This window comes from Protomyctophum bolini, assembly GCF_963924005.1.
Source record: "Protomyctophum bolini genome assembly, chromosome: 7".
In the NCBI taxonomy this organism is placed as follows: Eukaryota; Metazoa; Chordata; class Actinopteri; order Myctophiformes; family Myctophidae; genus Protomyctophum; species Protomyctophum bolini.
The window spans coordinates 33561650-33579380 of record NC_137868.1 but is presented as its reverse complement, the minus strand read 5'-3'; the positions used below and the strand labels follow the sequence as shown (position 1 = coordinate 33579380).

General features: G+C 44.6%; 1 protein-coding gene across 2 annotated transcripts in view; it reads left to right on the top strand.

Annotated features, from left to right (window-relative positions):
- Positions 1-17731, top strand: part of vps13b (vacuolar protein sorting 13 homolog B) — a 445793-nt gene that overhangs the window by 309981 nt on the left and 118081 nt on the right. For both annotated transcript variants that reach the window (XM_080768430.1, XM_080768431.1), the window contains exon 38: positions 6177-6605. In XM_080768430.1, coding sequence (XP_080624556.1) covers positions 6177-6605 — 429 coding nt within the window. The remainder of the gene's footprint in view (positions 1-6176; positions 6606-17731) is intronic.

The window sequence follows — 17731 nt, the reverse complement described above, 5'->3', positions numbered from 1 at the left end:
TGGCATCGGAGGCCTGTGTCACTGGCCTTACCTGGTGCATGGATACCCCCGAGGGAAATGTATACTGCCCCCCCCGTTCCTCAAGTTGAAACATAGACATGCACACACACCGTAAAATCCTGTGTGTTCATTTAACTCTTGAGAGTGTAGAAATTGACCCAAATGGACCCTCACAGGCATGACATCTACTGACTTGTGTGTGTGTGTGTAATTGGACACAGTGCCACCTGTGTCTGACATGGGCGGTCTGCTGTCAAAGAGTCAAGCATGAGAATCGTCTGCAGATATCAAAAGGGGGAGGGAAAGAAAACAGCACTAGCAGCGCGCACACCGCTCGGTTCAAAGCCGGGGCGGCGTCACGCGTGACCTCGCCAAGGAAAAGGCAAAGTAACCTGGGTAACTAGCATATTTGATCCCCTCCTCCTGTCCTCCTCCTCTCTGATGAGGTGTGTGTGTGTGTGTGTGTGTGTGTGTGTGTGTGTGTGTGTGTGTGTGTGTGTGTGTGTGTGTGTGTGTGTGTGTGTGTGTGTGTGTGTGTGTGTGTGCACGTGTCAGACCTTGATCTCCCACTCTCCGCAGTGCTAATAGAGGCTGACACATGAGAAGGGCCAGTGTGCGATCCCCCCCCCCCCCCAGCCTGTTCACATTAAGGCCCACACTTGAAAGGTATGTGCGCGCCAACAGAACCACCCCACCTTCGAGCCGGCCGCTCTCGTCCTGCCTGCCCTACTCCTGACATCTTGACTGTCCCCGCATTGAAACAGACGTCCATTCTGCCACTGAGCACCAAGATGTTCCCAATAAAAATGTGTGTGTGTGTGTGTGTGTGTGTGTGTGTGTGTGTGTGTGTGTGTGTGTGTGTGTGTGTGTGTGTGTGTGTGTGTGTGTGTGTGTGTGTGTGTGTGTGTGTGTGTGTGTGTGTGTGTGTGTGTGTGTGTGTGTGTGTGTGTGTGTGTGTGTGTGTGTGTGTGTGTGTGTGTGTGTGTGTGTGTGTGTGTGTGTGTGTGTGTGTGTGTGTGTGTGTGTGTGCGTGCGTGCGCGTGCGTGCATGTGTGTGTCTGCGTGCGTGTGTTTCTGTGTGTGTGTGTCCACAGCATAATACTGAGTATTAAAGCTACTATCCGAGTATCCGGAACTTACTTTGATGGAGTGGTTGGAGGCGGTCTCCCTACTGTCCCACTGGGACATTAGACCAGTTGTCAAATGTCAAGTAGTACTGCCTTAAACTCATCAGCACCATATCTCCCCAGGCCAAGCAGTGTTTTTTAGTTCAACGGTAGAAAGGTAATCCCATGTGGGAGACTAGGATTCCAATCCCAGGTAGGACATAAAAGTTCAGCATTAAATTAACTCAGTATTTTGCTGTGCCGTGCATCTCTACGGAGCACATGTGAACGCCATTAAAGTACTGCTTCGTATACACTGTGCACATGACATAAGTGCCATAACCTTTAAAAATCATTTTTAAAACTTTGGAATTTAATTTCATTATTTTTGGCATGTATGCTTCATTTACCATCCTCGGTGGTAATTTCCCATGCGGGTCCATTTTGATTTAATTTGTACACTCTCAGAGTTCAATACAGATATTTTTACAGTGCCAGGCGTTTCCCCCTCACACACTTTTACACCTACAGCTTAGCGGGCTCATTCTGAAAGCAGCGCGTTAAATGTGATGGCCGAGAAATAGCGGTACTTCCTCCAGGTAATCCTAGCAGTTGAGATTCAGAGTGTTAAAGAGGTGAGGTGGTGTGCATGAGTCAAACAACTCTTTATCGTTGTATCGAGTTCTATCTGGATCCATCAAAATAAGGATTTGCAGCTTAGGCCATAGTACTTATAAGCCCGTCATGGCTTGTAAATAGCTGATGTGTGGGTTTTTATTTTTTTTGTTGTGAGGTTTTAGTTTCATCTCTCTATATCTCCTTGGCCTGGATAGTGAAACCACATGGAACATTGCTGTACTGGCCATCTTTGTCTAGCACGCACGCACGTGCGCGCACACACACACACACACGATCACGCAGTCGCACACACACAACACGCTAGCTCCAGAGAGAGAGCCGAGCTGAGAAAAACGACACGGATGTATAGTCAACATGTGGCCATATAACGCTGCTCTGTTATTTTATTAGAGTTCTGCAAAAGATTCATCTTTTGACGCAGTTCCACGGCTGTAAAAAAGCACTGATCTGCTCCACCGGTTTGTTGGATGGAACCGGAGGGAGAGAGCGTGCAGATGTGGCCCCAGGAGCAAGGAGGGCGAGTTGGGGACGGGAGGACCGCTGTGGCCCTTTCTCCTCTCCTCTCCAGGGGCCTCCGTGGAGAGTTCTCTCAGAGTTCACACTACTTCAGATCCAGATACACTTTATCCTATCTGTCATTCTGGTGTCAATAGAGACGACATGAAAACTTCCCCTCGAAGGATTTTCTTCTCAGTCCCTCATAGGAATGCCGAGATTAGAGGTGTTAAGTGTTTCAATCACTTGAACTCCAGTATGTAATAGGTCACAGTTCATCCCTTTGTGGGCGTTGTGCGGTTATAGTGAACTAATGAATTGGCTCTAGGCTACACTTAAACTCTGTTTGCAATTTGTCACAATTTGCATCAGTGAAACAGTTTTGGGCACGCGACCAATGCACATAGAAATGTTATGATTTTTTACACTGGGAATGTACAGATGGTTAGTGGGCGAAATTGTGGAGGTCAGTAAAACGGCATACCAGTGTAGTGACATAAGTTATATTCGCCATAAAACAGAGTGGTGCGTTCACCACCCAGAGAGGCAACCCCCCTGATTGTATTCAGCTGTATTCTTACAGATAGAGACGACACACTGAACCAGCGCACAGACATTTAACGGCTTTACTAGCAATCAAAATAATAGAAGCACCCATAAAAATACCTCAAATTATTGATCCAATGTACAAGTTGGGTTTGTTAGTCCTAAAGTATAGGTTAACTACTTTGAACTTGGCATGCTATTATTGGCATGTCATCATAAGCGAGCATTTTCAGAAATGTACACGCATTTTCAAATTGTTCTTTTTAGTTTTTTTACAGGCTCACAAAGCACAGTCCCAAAGCACAATGCAACGCGCTCTGATCTTTCGCCGCTCATTGTACAACAACACATATACAGTATGGGGCTTAAGTGGTTAGACATGGGAGGACAGTTACCTGGTGTCACTGAGCTGTATCGGTAGCAGTGCTGCCAGGTGGGATTCTGACAGGTTAAGCAGGTAATAAACCCCCTGCAGACAGACTGGAGCAGGCCAGGGAGGAGGGGCGGCATGGGAGTACGGCCCATAATCAGGACCAGGTCCCTTCAGCTGTGAGATCCGGGCAGGGAAGACCCCGGCCACGGCCGTGGTGCTGGTCCTCTCTATAACGCAGATGAGGAACAGCTTTACCTGATTAAGGGGACTCAGAGGAGGGAGTGAGGGGAGCGGTCGGGGAGTCGAGCGAAGGGAGGAAAAGGTGGAGTAATAATGACAGTGCTGAGCAAAGCGGTGGCACCCGGGCTTTATATGTCACCAACACTGGATAATATCTCCTGTTGACAAGACAACTGGAGATGATATCATATTCCACATCCTTCCTCCAACACTCGTACAGTATACTTACTGTAGTAGATAATTTGCTCCATGCCTCTCACCAGTGGTAGAAAGTACTTGTGAGGTACTTTTACTTTACTGGAGTATATGTCCAAATTTCAATACTTACTTAATTCTACTCCTCTACATCTCAGAGGCAATATTTTACTTTTTACTCCACTATAATTATTTGAAAGCTTTGTAGATGTTCATTATTATAAAAAAAACATACATTTACATACCACTTCAGCCCTATTTCAACTTTGGCTATTTGAAGATAGCCCATCTACAAACTCACAGCAGGTTGTAGATCTGCTATTTTAATCCACAGCTTCCGGATCAGAGGACAAACGAAAAAAATATGATCACATTTAGTATAGTATAATTTTTCTCTGCTTTCTGTTCCCAGTTATATTCAACTGCCCAATAACTAAAGAACGGAACATCACGGTAACACAATTTTGTTTCCAGATGAAAGTAGAGAGACTCTTCTTTCTTTTTAGATATTTGGTGTTTACATACTGTAGTCATAGAACAAAATATTCTGTGGGTCTTGAAAGATTAGTAAACACACTGGCAAGATCTGGAGACTGTTCTAGAGACATTCCGGGCAGTTGATATACATCTTAGACATATGATACTATATTTTGTCGTCTTTCTGGATTGCAGTATTGATACTTTTTTCCACCACTGCCACTCACTTCCACTCAGTTGAAATACAAAGCTTTTTCAAGGCTGGCTGTGTGCGTGTCTGTGGGCGCTATTGAGAGAAAGTGTGCGTGAAAGGTGCTCATGCATGTGTGCCTGCCTGCATCTCTTGGCAGCGTTCCCGTTCATGTTATCCAGCGCTCATACAGTACCTGTGAAGGAGACAGGCTGCTTAGAGCCCCCCTGAACACTGACGCCTTGAAGAGACCATGAAAAACAGCTGCACTTGTTTTCGGGGGCTTTCAGCAGCTTCCTGCTCCCATCGTCGTGACCAAGTGGAAAAATAGGATAATGGAAGTGGTGTAAAACGGCATTGAGTTAATTCATCTGTCTGTGTAAATTCCAGTCAAGTGTTTGAAGGCCAGAATAGAGAGGCAGGATAAAGAGACAGAGATAGGGAGAGATGAGAGATTTCAGGGTTTATATGGTTGGCATGGAGAAAAGATTATATTGAGCTATTCCGCACTGTCACGTTAGAATGTTACATTGAGACGGACAGAATTGGAGTGTGTGTGTGTGTGTGTGTGTGTGTGTGTGTGTGTGTGTGTGTGTGTGTGTGTGTGTGTGTGCGTGTCAGAAGACACAAAGTGATATCAGTGAAAACAGACCCAGCTGTGATTTAACAGGTCTTTGCATGCAAAGCTCAGTGATTAGATGGAGAGAGAGAAGAGTTCAAATAGTGGCTTATGAGACGTGGTACAATGCAGCATCTCATGGATTAGATAACATAAGATCTGCCGGTTGAGTGGAGCGCTGGAAGCCATCTTCGGTCCGCCTAGAAGGGGTGCACCATGTTTATACAGGCTATCAGTAGTACAGTATGTCTCGATGACGGTATAGGCCCCAGGCTGACAGTTAATTTATTCAGTTTGGTTCCTGCTTTGAAATAGTTTAAGAGCCCCTGGTTTCACCCTGACAAGGGCTAAATAGTCTGTCAGCACTATATGGCCAATCATAAAAATGGATAATAGATCGCTGTCCCATTCATGAATGGAAGGTATGCAAGACTCGGAACATGCATACACACACATGCATCCATACTCATAGAGTTCTAGAGAAGGCCAGGAATAGCTAATAAGCTATAAGTTAAGTGTACATCTTAATGTGCTACAGTATATTACCCCACAGTGAGGTAATATTGTTCTGGAGCTGTAAAATCATGTTTTTATCACCTGCCAAAATACCTTTCCTCTCCCTTTCCTGTCCTATATTCTCCTTAACTCTCCACTTCATAAACACAAGTAATTGTATGCATAGGAGATACTCCCATCCTTTATGGAGACCTGGACTATAAAACACATTACTAGCTTGTTAATAAATATTGTGATATTCTTTTTCACCTTTCTCTAACGTGATATAAAATGTATATCACGTTAAAGAACATACTATGTTAAATACACTCAAAACCTCCAAAAGCAGCCCTACAGTATACTACTATTTATGAGGTAACATATTTTTCTGTAGCATCACTTTAGTCAGAGGATTCGTCCTCAGGAAGCCCGCTGAGTGTATGCTGACTGAGCCATTGGCTGGGAGCTGCCTCTCCTTATTCATACTGACACAGCTAACTCTTTCTGGATGGAAATACCTTGCATCGCCAGCGACCTTTATTATCCATTATCAGTGATACATGATGATAAGTTGACACCGGCTGCTGATTTAATATTATTTGGTAATACTTGTACGGTGGATATATGTGGGGCGACACATCGGGGGAGTTACGTTAACTTGTCATAAAGCTTCTCTGTCAACACCATTGTGAGCACGGAATTGTAACATCGTTTCATTCTCTCTCGCTCTCTCTCTCTACCCCTCCCCCTCCCATTTCCTTCAATCCCTTCCTCCTTCGCTCCGTGTCCTTGCCTCCACAGCTGAACTGAATGTTGAGCTATCACGTCCCCTCAAGATCAACCCCACGCTGGCCAAGCTGGAGCAGGCTAAGTCCTACCTGAGGAAAGTCCTACCAGAACACATGCTGCACGACTCCTCCAGTAAATCAGCCTCTGCCTGCTCCTCCCCTCACTCCTCTCCCGCCAAGGCGCCCCCCGCCTCCGGAGCGCCTCCCAGCAGGACCTCCCCCTCACACCCCGCGTCAGCCCGGCACCATGAGGCCTCAGCCCTGGACCACGCCAGCAGCAGCCTCAGGGCGTTGGCCCAGTCCTTCCACAAGATGTCCCTCCGCACTGAGCAGTTGATGGTCGTCATGGAGACGGAGGCTCATCCCATGAGGCCCAGTGTGGCGGTGTCGGTGTCGGCCATGACGGGCAGTCTGAACATGAAGCTTGGCCCCAGGATGGAAGGTGAATGTTAAACACCATGGCTTTTTTTTGTTCCTAACGTACAATGTTATTATGGCATATTATGTGAAAATATTGCAGTTATTGTAGAATTTATTTTGAAGCATGAACCATAGTGCAGTAGTCTGCCGCCTTCGCTGTGCCCTATTCGGACTCGCAGTACTAATTTATCCTCCTCAAGACCTTTTTAAGTTCTTCAAACAACAAGTTTGAAGAACTGTCAGTGACAGTTTTTTTTACTCTCAAGTTGCAATAGAAACACAAAACCTATAGTTGTCATTGTCTTAACCAACAAGAAAAGCTGTCCACTTACAGCTAACGTCAATGTGGTATCACCTGAGAAGTCACCCTAATTTATCCTCCTCAAGACCTTTTTAAGTTCTTCAAACACCAAGTTACAAGTGTGTCAGTGACAGTTTTCTTTTACTCTCAAGTTTGAATAGAAACACAAAACCTATAGTTGTCATTGTCTTAACCAACAAGAAAAGCCGTCCACTTACAGCTAACGTCAATGTGGTATCACCTGAGAAGTCACCCTAGTCCAATAATGTGACCTGGTAAGCCCTCGTTTGTTTTCTGAACTCCACCAGGAAACCATATATCCCTGTTGTCTAGCCCTCTGAGGCATACCTCAGGTCGCATGGCCTCCTAGGCTTAAGTCAGCCTGAAACATCTTTCTGTGGTTAGAACCACTACAAAGCCTCCGCGTCTGAGGAAATGACCCATGTTGCATCACTGTCATTCACCCAGCACCTAGCTCACCACGCAACCCAGCAGGAATGGCCACAGCCCTCTAGGAAATACTATTTACAGTTGTGCCCTAGCTCAGAGAGAAACATATGGTAGAGAACACATAATAGTATGACGTATAGTACACATCTCTACACCGTGCATTTTGGAGTTCCAGTTTTTATGCACTGGGATAAAAGTTTATTAGCAACAAGAATGTAATTTTTGGAAATGTTGGCTTAGCAGTTTTGTTGCTCTTTCCAAATGTGTGGTTGTGTTGCATTTGCAGTTTGCTGGTCTCAGTGAATTATTTTACTTTTTAAAAGCTCTGTATTACAATATAATAGTGCTATACAGTGCTTTTCGGTAACAGGGATCTCCCCATCTCTCCAGCTCTTTAATTAACATAAATGACACGTTCGGGTGGGTCATCCAATCAGGAGAGAGAACCCATTTACAGTATAGTGTTCCAATTTCAATTGTGTCTCATCACTTCCAATTTAATTTCGTCCTGTATAGGAGTTCTCTCTCCTGATCGGACGAAAGTGGTATACCAACCTGAAAATGTAAATTCTGTTGATTACTAAAGATCCGGAGAGATTGCTATGGGTATAGAGCTGTTTAACACCGATTTTAACAAAGAAATAACACTTATACCCCCTTTAAATGATTATTTTTAAAACAATTGATAATATTCAATATTAACAAAACACACATTGGACAAAATCTAGGTTTTGTTTAATTTCAAACAAAGTTCACAGATACATTGGTTTGCCAGCTTTTAAAGGTCTCACCTTGCTCACAGAGACTACACTGCTCTGGTTTAAACTGGATTATGCAGAACTGCATTTTGGCCAACAGGCTGACATATAGAATTATAGAGAGGTCAAAATGTATTATGACTATAATTTACCTTTTTCCCCCTAGACTGTACTAATGTTCCCTCTCTTTTGGTCTCTGTCTCTGATGCTTAGTCAGCCCGCACGCACGCACACACACAGTGTTAGATGAATGTGCTATTTATTTGTTTCTAAAGAATTTGTCAAGGTTACGTACGTTGATAGTGAGAGAAGTTGCCAGCATAAAAAAGCCAGCTAACATCAGTTCTAATATCACGTCTAATATTGCTGCTTTGCATGCACGTTAGCTAAGCTCTCCTCAGCCAAAAACAAGGAGAGCTGTCCCTAAACTGTAAAGTGAGAAGTCCTGCTTGGTCTGTGTGTGCGTGTGCGTGCGTGTGCGTGCGTGTACGCGCATGCACATGTGATGTTGAAGTTGATATCGGGAACAAAGCCCAGCCCTTCATCGACAGCTGCTGTTACTATATTGTTGCCCTGTTCATTCCATATCCAATGGTTGTTGGGTTTGTCTCTCTTTGGAACGTATTGATAGATTTCACCGTGCACGGAGAAGGACAGTTAAGAGGCAAGGGGATTAGAGCCCAACCAATTCCAGACCACCAATCACTGGTGTTTTGACCGATATTTTATCCTTCTATGAATGCACAATGCCACAAAATTGCTGTGCGTTTTTGTGTGTGTAGTACGTACTGTATCTTGAGAACTGCCCGACCGATCGACTTCGAAGTGGGGTTGGATCAGCACTCAGATGGGATTACTATATCTGTATGGGCATACAAGAGACACAGGCAGAAAGACAGACGTATCCATAATGGATATAAAAGGGACACAGGCAGAAAGACAGACAGACAGACAGACAGACAGACAGACGTCTCCATAATGGATATAAAAGGGACACAGGCAGAAAGACAGACAGTCAGACAGACAGACGTCTCCATAATGGATATAAAAGGGACACAGGCAGAAAGACAGACAGACAGACAGACAGACGTCTCCATAATGGATATAAAAGGGACACAGGCAGAAAGACAGACAGTCAGACAGACGGACGTCTCCATAATGGATATAAAAGGGACACAGGCAGAAAGACAGACAGTCAGACAGACAGACAGACAGACAGACAGATGTCTCCATAATGGATATAAAAGGGACACAGTCAGAAAGACAGTCAGACAGACAGACAGACAGACGTCTCCATAATGGATATAAAAGGGACACAGGCAGAAAGACAGACAGTCAGACAGATGTCTCCATAATGGATATAAAAGGGACACAGGCAGAAAGACAGACAGACAGTCAGACAGACAGACAGAGAGACAGACAGACAGACGTCTCCATAATGGATATAAAAGGGACACAGGCAGAAAGACAGACAGACAGACAGGCAGATGTCTCCATAATGGATATAAAAGGGACACAGGCAGAAAGACAGACAGACAGACGTCTCCATAATGGATATAAAAAGGGACACAGACAGACGGTTGTAATGGTTATTGCATAACCTGAGGGGGCATGTGTTCACAACAGGAATCTTTACCAACTTGCATCGTTCCCGAGTAGGCTGGTGTCCAACGTGCAAGCAAATACATGAACAACTAGAAGAAGTGATCCTCGGTGACCAGGTCTCCACCAGGATTGATATTTGGATAAAAAGGACTAAAAAGGCAGAATTGAAAAATGCAGGCCAGACGTTTTTCCTTTCCACTATAGGGAATGTGTATACAAAGTTTGGCGCAGATCGGTGCAGCTATATGTAAATATAAAATGCGACTCTGCCTGTTATAGTGCCAGCATCAAGCTGATTTGAAAAATGTGAAGTGGCATTTCTTCCTCAGTCTAGTGGGAATATGGTTCAGTATACATATATATATATATATATATTATAGTATACAGTAGTATATGATTCCTCAGTCTAGTGGGAATATGGTTCAGTATACATATATATATATATATTATAGTATACAGTAGTATATGATTCCTCAGTCTAGTGGGAATATGCGTACACAGTTTCACCACAGTCGGACACTGCGTTGATGATTTGCTGCATTTTGTACAAAACGGGCCACTCCTGAAAACTTTGGAAGCCAATCTTAGCCAATCAGGATGGAATATGAGAAATATAGATGAAATTTGGATAAAAAATGTGTTTTACATTATGTGGGCCTCCTGGTGGCGCTATAAAGAGCAGATGTGAAAAATTCCAGGCAAAGGTTTGTCCTTGACCTCTAGGGAGTGTTGCATACAAGTTTAATGGCTATAGAGAGACTGTATGTAGATAGGATGGAGCCCGCACACCACAGGTAAAGGTAAGACGTTCTTTATTTAATTGCTGACAACGTTTCGATCTGTGTTGAATTGTTGATCTTCATCAGGTCATGTGAACATACACACAAGTTTGTACATTTATAATAAGGGAGTGCCCCCATTACCCAATCAAACACCACATTTTGGTGTTTGATTGGGTAATGGGGGCTGAACAAAAAAAAAAAATTCTGAACAGACTATATTCACTTCAATATGTCTGGGTCCCCACCCACTCACTCAGGGTTGACGTGTCACACCTGTAGTGATGGGAGGGGCACCAAAATGTGGTGTTTGATTGGGTAATGGGGGCACTCCCTTATTATAAATGTACAAACTTGTGTGTATGTTCACATGACCTGACGAAACGTTGTCAGCATTTAAATAAAGAACGTCTTACCTTTACCTGTGGTGTGCGGGCTCCATCCTATCTACATGAAGTTTCTTTTAGCCCAGCACCCAGCCTGTCGATGTGCGTATTCTACGTCTGCTATAGAGAGACTGTATACCAATTAGTGTACCAATTTGCGTATTATTATTATTATTACACATGAACTGAACCTTTTGTGTGTGTGTGTGTGTGTGTGTGTGTGTGTGTGTGTGTGTGTGTGTGTGTGTGTGTGTGTGTGTGTGTGTGTGTGTGTGTGTGTGTGTGTGTGTGTGTGTGTGTGTGTGTGTGTGTGTGTGTGTGTATATAGTATATATATAAAATTATAAATGTTTTTAAAGGTTAAAAACATGACGATATTCAAAACAGTCAACTAATGGCCGATATATCAGCCGAACCTATATACTGTACTGGTCAGGCTCTATGGGGGAGGACATGCAACATGCACCTATATACTGTACTGGTCAGGCTCTATGGGGGAGGACATGCAACATGCACCTACAGTATATACTGTACTGGTCAGGCTCTATGGGGGAGGACATGCAACATGCACCTATATACTGTACTGGTCAGGCTCTATGGGGGAGGACATGCACCTATATACTGTACTGGTCAGGCTCTATGGGGGAGGACATGCAACATGCACCTATATACTGTACTGGTCAGGCTCTATGGGGGAGGACATGCAACATGCACCTACAGTATATACTGTACTGGTCAGGCTCTATGGGGGAGGACATGCAACATGCACCTATATACTGTACTGGTCAGGCTCTATGGGGGAGGACATGCACCTATATACTGTACTGGTCAGGCTCTATGGGGGAGGACATGCAACATGCACCTATATACTGTACTGGTCAGGCTCTATGGGGGAGGACATGCAACATGCACCTATATACTGTACTGGTCAGGCTCTATGGGGGAGGACATGCAACATGCACCTACAGTATATACTGTACTGGTCAGGCTCTATGGGGGATGACATGCAACATGCACCTACAGTATATACTGTACTGGTCAGGCTCTATGGGGGAGGACATGCACCTATATACTGTACTGGTCAGGCTCTATGGGGGAGGACATGCACCTATATGCTGTACTGGTCAGGCTCTATGGGGGAGGACATGCACCTATATACTGTACTGGTCAGGCTCTATGGGGGAGGACATGCACCTATATACTGTACTGGTCAGGCTCTATGGGGGATGACATGCACCTATATACTGTACTGGTCAGGCTCTATGGGGGATGACATGCACCTATATACTGTACTGGTCAGGCTCTATGGGGGATGACATGCAACATGCACCTATATACTGTACTGGTCAGGCTCTATGGGGGATGACATGCAACATGCACCTATATACTGTACTGGTCAGGCTCTATGGGGGATGACATGCAACATGCACCTATATACTGTACTGGTCAGGCTCTATGGGGGAGGACATGCACCTATATACTGTACTGGTCAGGCTCTATGGGGGATGACATGCAACATGCACCTATATACTGTACTGGTCAGGCTCTATGGGGGAGGACATGCAACATGCACCTATATACTGTACTGGTCAGGCTCTATGGGGGAGGACATGCACCTATATACTGTACTGGTCAGGCTCTATGGGGGAGGACATGCAACATGCACCTATATACTGTACTGGTCAGGCTCTATGGGGGATGACATGCACCTATATACTGTACTGGTCAGGCTCTATGGGGGAGGACATGCAACATGCACCTATATACTGTACTGGTCAGGCTCTATGGGGGATGACATGCAACAAGCAGCATGTTAACCATCCACCCTGACCCCACATGTACTGTAAGCGAGTCTGCTCAGCTACAGAGAAGACTGCTCAGAGAGGGAACGGGACATAACTGGATCTGGCCTCCTTAAGTGCCTGCATCTGTTTTACAGATGTTGTTATATAGGGTTACTTCAGATAAAATGATTGTCGAAAATTTTAATTAAAACCTCAAACAATTTGCACTTTGTTTACTCGAATCTGCATAACTGCACGGTGAGACAATACTCAGCGCGGCTGCCCCGCGCTGATTTTCACCAGCGTTGCCGCTTTCATCTAGGATTGATGTGTTGACTCTGATAAACACAGTTGGAAGCGGCGGGCCATGCGACGCAATGGAAAAAACAAATACGAGTTTAGAGACTATTGTGCTCATATGAAAGCTAATCCCCTCAGTCTGCCGCCCAGCAACCACAGCTCCCCCTTTCACTTTAGGATGACTATTTTTAGCCGTGCATTGCACATTGTACACCTTTTGAATAATAGTGATCCTTCACAGAGAGTCCTTCCTTTTTGTTTACAATAAACACAGAAAACTTATAGATTCCAGCTCAGTGATTGCATTTTTACATGGATATTGTTTTCCCTGTGACTGCCAGAAAATGAAATGAAATGAAACAGAGCCTCCGCTGTACTGAGGACATTACAACATGCTCCAACCCAAATAAAGATGTTGGGATCAGCAGCGTTGGTGTTTATGGAGTTCCACAATCTGACTCGGAGTTCTTTGAACCACCGATCATTGTTACTGCAAAAAGAACACAACAATGACAACAACGTCGAACCAGTACTTCTGAACATCATTTGTACTGAACATCATTTATACTTGTGAATATAATCTGGTCACTCTATCCCACTCTTTCCGTGGTTTAAATGCATCAGTCATCACAACTGATTTCAGTCATTTGGATTCCTATAGAGACCAACCTGTCTTACTCTTGGCTTTCTCTAAAGAAAGTACAGTACTTACTTCATCCATACATACTGTATGTAGGCTACTAGCTGACAAAGTGCATGTCGTTATCGCGCCTTGTGAGCTTATACTGTAGATTGGCTATTTTCGGTGTGCAGCACGGCACGCAACTGAGTAAGCATAACCCATAACTCATGTAGGCATGCCCTACTACAGTAATAATATATACACTTATAGATACATTATCTATTATTATTTATCTATTTTAAGATGAAAGAGTATTTGAATTGGTCAAACTAATAATGTTAAGAATCACTTCCATAACTGGTTGGCTGTACGTAGAACAGCTCAAACAAAATGTTTACCGATATCGGGACCTGGCCTAACAGAACTAGTTTTAATCCTTGAATCTCTTTCTCTCACTTGATCGAGGCACTACACATTGTAACTGTTGTAAAGTTAATGGTAAAAGGGAATATCCGCACTCTCTTGTATAAAGTTTGAGTATGTTTATTTCATGAAATCACGTGCAGCAGCAGCAGTCCACCTAGAGGAACTAACGTGTTTCGGCACGCAGGCCTTCCTCAGCGTTTTAAACATTAGCAAAGTTAATGGTGTCATCATTTGCACATACAGTATTTGATTATTGGGTTCATTCAGCTGCCCTTGCTTAGATCATTTTTTATACATTTTTAAATACATTGAAGGGTTATAATACATAACAGTATATTGGGGCGCATTCATGGAAAGCATCCTTATATTTCTTAATGTTTTTTGTGGCTTTCGCCTTAATTTTATGTTTGTTACGTATGGAGGGATAGACAGTAGGCTGACAGGAAATGGGGAGAGAGATGGGGGGTGACATGGAGTAAAGGCCGTCGGGATTGGGAGTCGAACCCGCGGCACACTGCCAGACTGGATTACCAGCCAAGGTGCCTGGACCGCTGAGCCACAGCCCAGGCCCCTTATATTTCTTTTGATCGACAAGTTCATAGCCGGAATAGAACACATATTCCCATGGAAAGTATGCAAAGTTCACACAACGCAGAATGTCCTCCTGAAACATTATTTTTATTGGGACAAATGTGTCTCTCTGTCAACAGAATAGCATGTTTATCTCACCACTGCAAGTTTTCACTGGCTGTGGATACGTTTATTACCCTTATAGATCTTTATCACAAACAAACGCTCTCACACACACACACACACACACACACACACACACACACACACACACACACACACACACACACACACACACACACACACACACACACACACACACACACACACCTCTTTTCCCAGCAGAGTACTCTAAATAGTGTTTCCAGATTTGTTGCCAGCAAAAGGAGACAAACTGTCTCCAATTACGCAGACAGATGGACGGTGACATTAGACGAATCCACCAGTTGAGTTTAGCCTCCACTGCTCTGCCTCCATCACTCACCACCCCGGCCCCCGGTCCATACGCTGCTCCATACCTCAGAAAACGGATACCTTGGAATTTTATGATGATAAAGGTTGGGATTCCTGTCCTGTAAGGTTGAGCGTTCGGCCCGCCTCGATAAGTCAGATGGAACGACCCCCTGGGGAGAGACCAGTACATGAGAGATGTGAGACAGAAGAATGTAGTACTACTGCTGCTGCTGCTGCTGTATTGTTGTTGTTATAGCTCTGCTGGTCCTCACTGTCAGCCCCAGATTAATGGACCTCAGGATGATGCCACTGGGCCGAGAGAGAGAGACAGACAGACAGAGGGAGAGAGAGAGAGAGACGGAGACGGAGAGGGAGGGAGAGAGAGAGAGGAGGTGAAGTGAAGGGTGACAAAACAAAGGGAGTTATGAAAGAAGGGAAACCAGGGAGGAGGTTCATGATAAAGAAGGACAGCAGGATGGAGAATGGAGGGAAGAACATTAAGGGGAAGGGAGTGAGAGAGGCGGGAGGGGAAGGGCAGATAAAACAGGAGTTCTGAAAGGAGGAAGAGAAATGGGGAAGTGGACCAAAAAAAAGACATCAGGATTAATGCCGAAAATATAGATAAAATGAACAGAGAGGAGAGGAAATGGAGGGGAAACAGATGAACTGTAAAAGTTGGTAGCGGAATGAAAGAAACAGACAATGATGGACCAGTAGAAAGAGAAAAAGGGAGAGAGAGAGAGAGCAGAGAGAATGAACGGGTTAAACAGAGATGCCGCAAAGCGGAAAAAACAGACGGAGACAGAGGGACCCTCAGTTGGAACTGTAATGCCTGATGTATACTTGGTTGTGTGCCCAATGCCATGCTGTTCGCCGAAAATAGGCGATCTACGAATTCGCAACGCGTCGCAAGCTTGTAGATCTGCTATTTCCGGTGCTTGGCGAGGGTGACGTGATGCGCAATCAAGTACAAAAAAAGACTTCAGAGAGGTCTCGTCTACCGTGCTTCACCTCCACCCCTTCTCCCTCATCAGCATGCATCCATGTTGCCGAGGGGTGAAGACCCTGTCATCCGACCTTCATCCAAGGACCCTCCGGGGGTCTGTACCTGGTCATGGCACCCCCCCTCCCTCCCCACCCCTCTGCCAGGGGACAAGATGGAGAGAGAGGGGATTAGGTTGACAGTGAGGTGTGTTACCGGATCCTGTGTTAATGAAAAGCAAGTGGAAGACCCTGCATTCCACCCTCCGTCCCCGCTCACCCACTCCCCAAGGTAGAGGGGCATTTATAGTTCAATGAAAGAGAGAGAGAGAGAGAGAGAGAGAGAGAGAGAGAGAGAGAGAACAGATGTCTTAAGGTCCATGAAACAAGACCCTCCCTAATCTCTCAGTTCTCAGTCAGGCTGTAGGACCTGCCCACGGAGCACCCCTGAGCTCCCAGCAACACACATATACACAATGTGTGTGCACCAAGTTTGACCGTTACTTTCACTCTGGCATGCACTATACAACTACACAGTACACACACACACACACACACACACACACACACACACACACACACACACACACACACACACACACACACACACACACAGTTCTCTCCAATCCTATAGCCCCCTGCAGACTCCGGCTCTATCACAGTGATTTACTCAAATAGGCTCGTAAAGGAAAACTTCTGTCTGTGGAACAAAGCAAAAGCTACCCATTAATTATTTTTAAGTCACCCTTTTTTCATGTGTTATTTTGTTTCCCTGGACCGATACGTGAGTTATGACCATGTCAGTTTGTTTACTCTGCAGAAAGAGAGCCACTCTCCCCCATTAATCATATTAATTTGTTTCAATAGTCTGTGGGGAGGCCCAACGCAACATGGAGAGATTTATATTTGGAAGCATACCCTGCTGTGATTTGGCAAGCTAACCCAGCTATAACATTGTTTTCATGGCTTTAATAAAATAATTATGTCAGAGGTGAAAATTGAGGGGGGAAATAAATACATATATACAGGTGTGTGGGTGTGTGTCCCCTAGGGTAGGTACCCTCACTAAAAACATTCAGTAATCCTGGTCTCTAGAACTGATGGAGGGGAAAGGAACTGGTCGGAATAACGTGTTCCTGTCAGGTGAAAAGAAGCAGCTTGGACTCCTCATGCATAGAAGGAAGCATGAGGTCAGTCCGCTGCCCCCCCAGGTTGGCAGAGGAAGTGTAGCGCCCAGGATTACATTAGATAATTGAAACTGGGTGAAAAAATGGGTTTAAAAAATTATATAAAACTAGATTAAGTGCACCTCGGGGCCCTGTTCTCCACCAGGACAGGTCAGGTTGTGGCCTCCTGGTGGCGCTATAATAGACCAATGTGAAAAGGGTGCCATTTCTTCTTACGCCTTGGATGATTTGAGACATTTAGTTCCAAAAATGTGTTTTGCTAAAATCCACCTGTTGGTGGTGCTATAACAGGCCAATGTGAAAAGAGTGGGATATATTCCTTAGCCTAGTAGGAAAGTCCATGAAAGATTTCACGAAAATTGCACACTGCGTTCCTGATTTGAGGCATTTTGTCCCTTAAATGTGTTTAGCAAAAATCCACCTGTTGGTGGCGCTATAACAGGCCAATGTGAAAAGATTTCACGTAAATTGCACGCTGCGTTCATTTGCTTTTTGTTCTTGCAAACTTTGAAAGCCAATGTTAGCAAATTAGGATGGAATATGAAA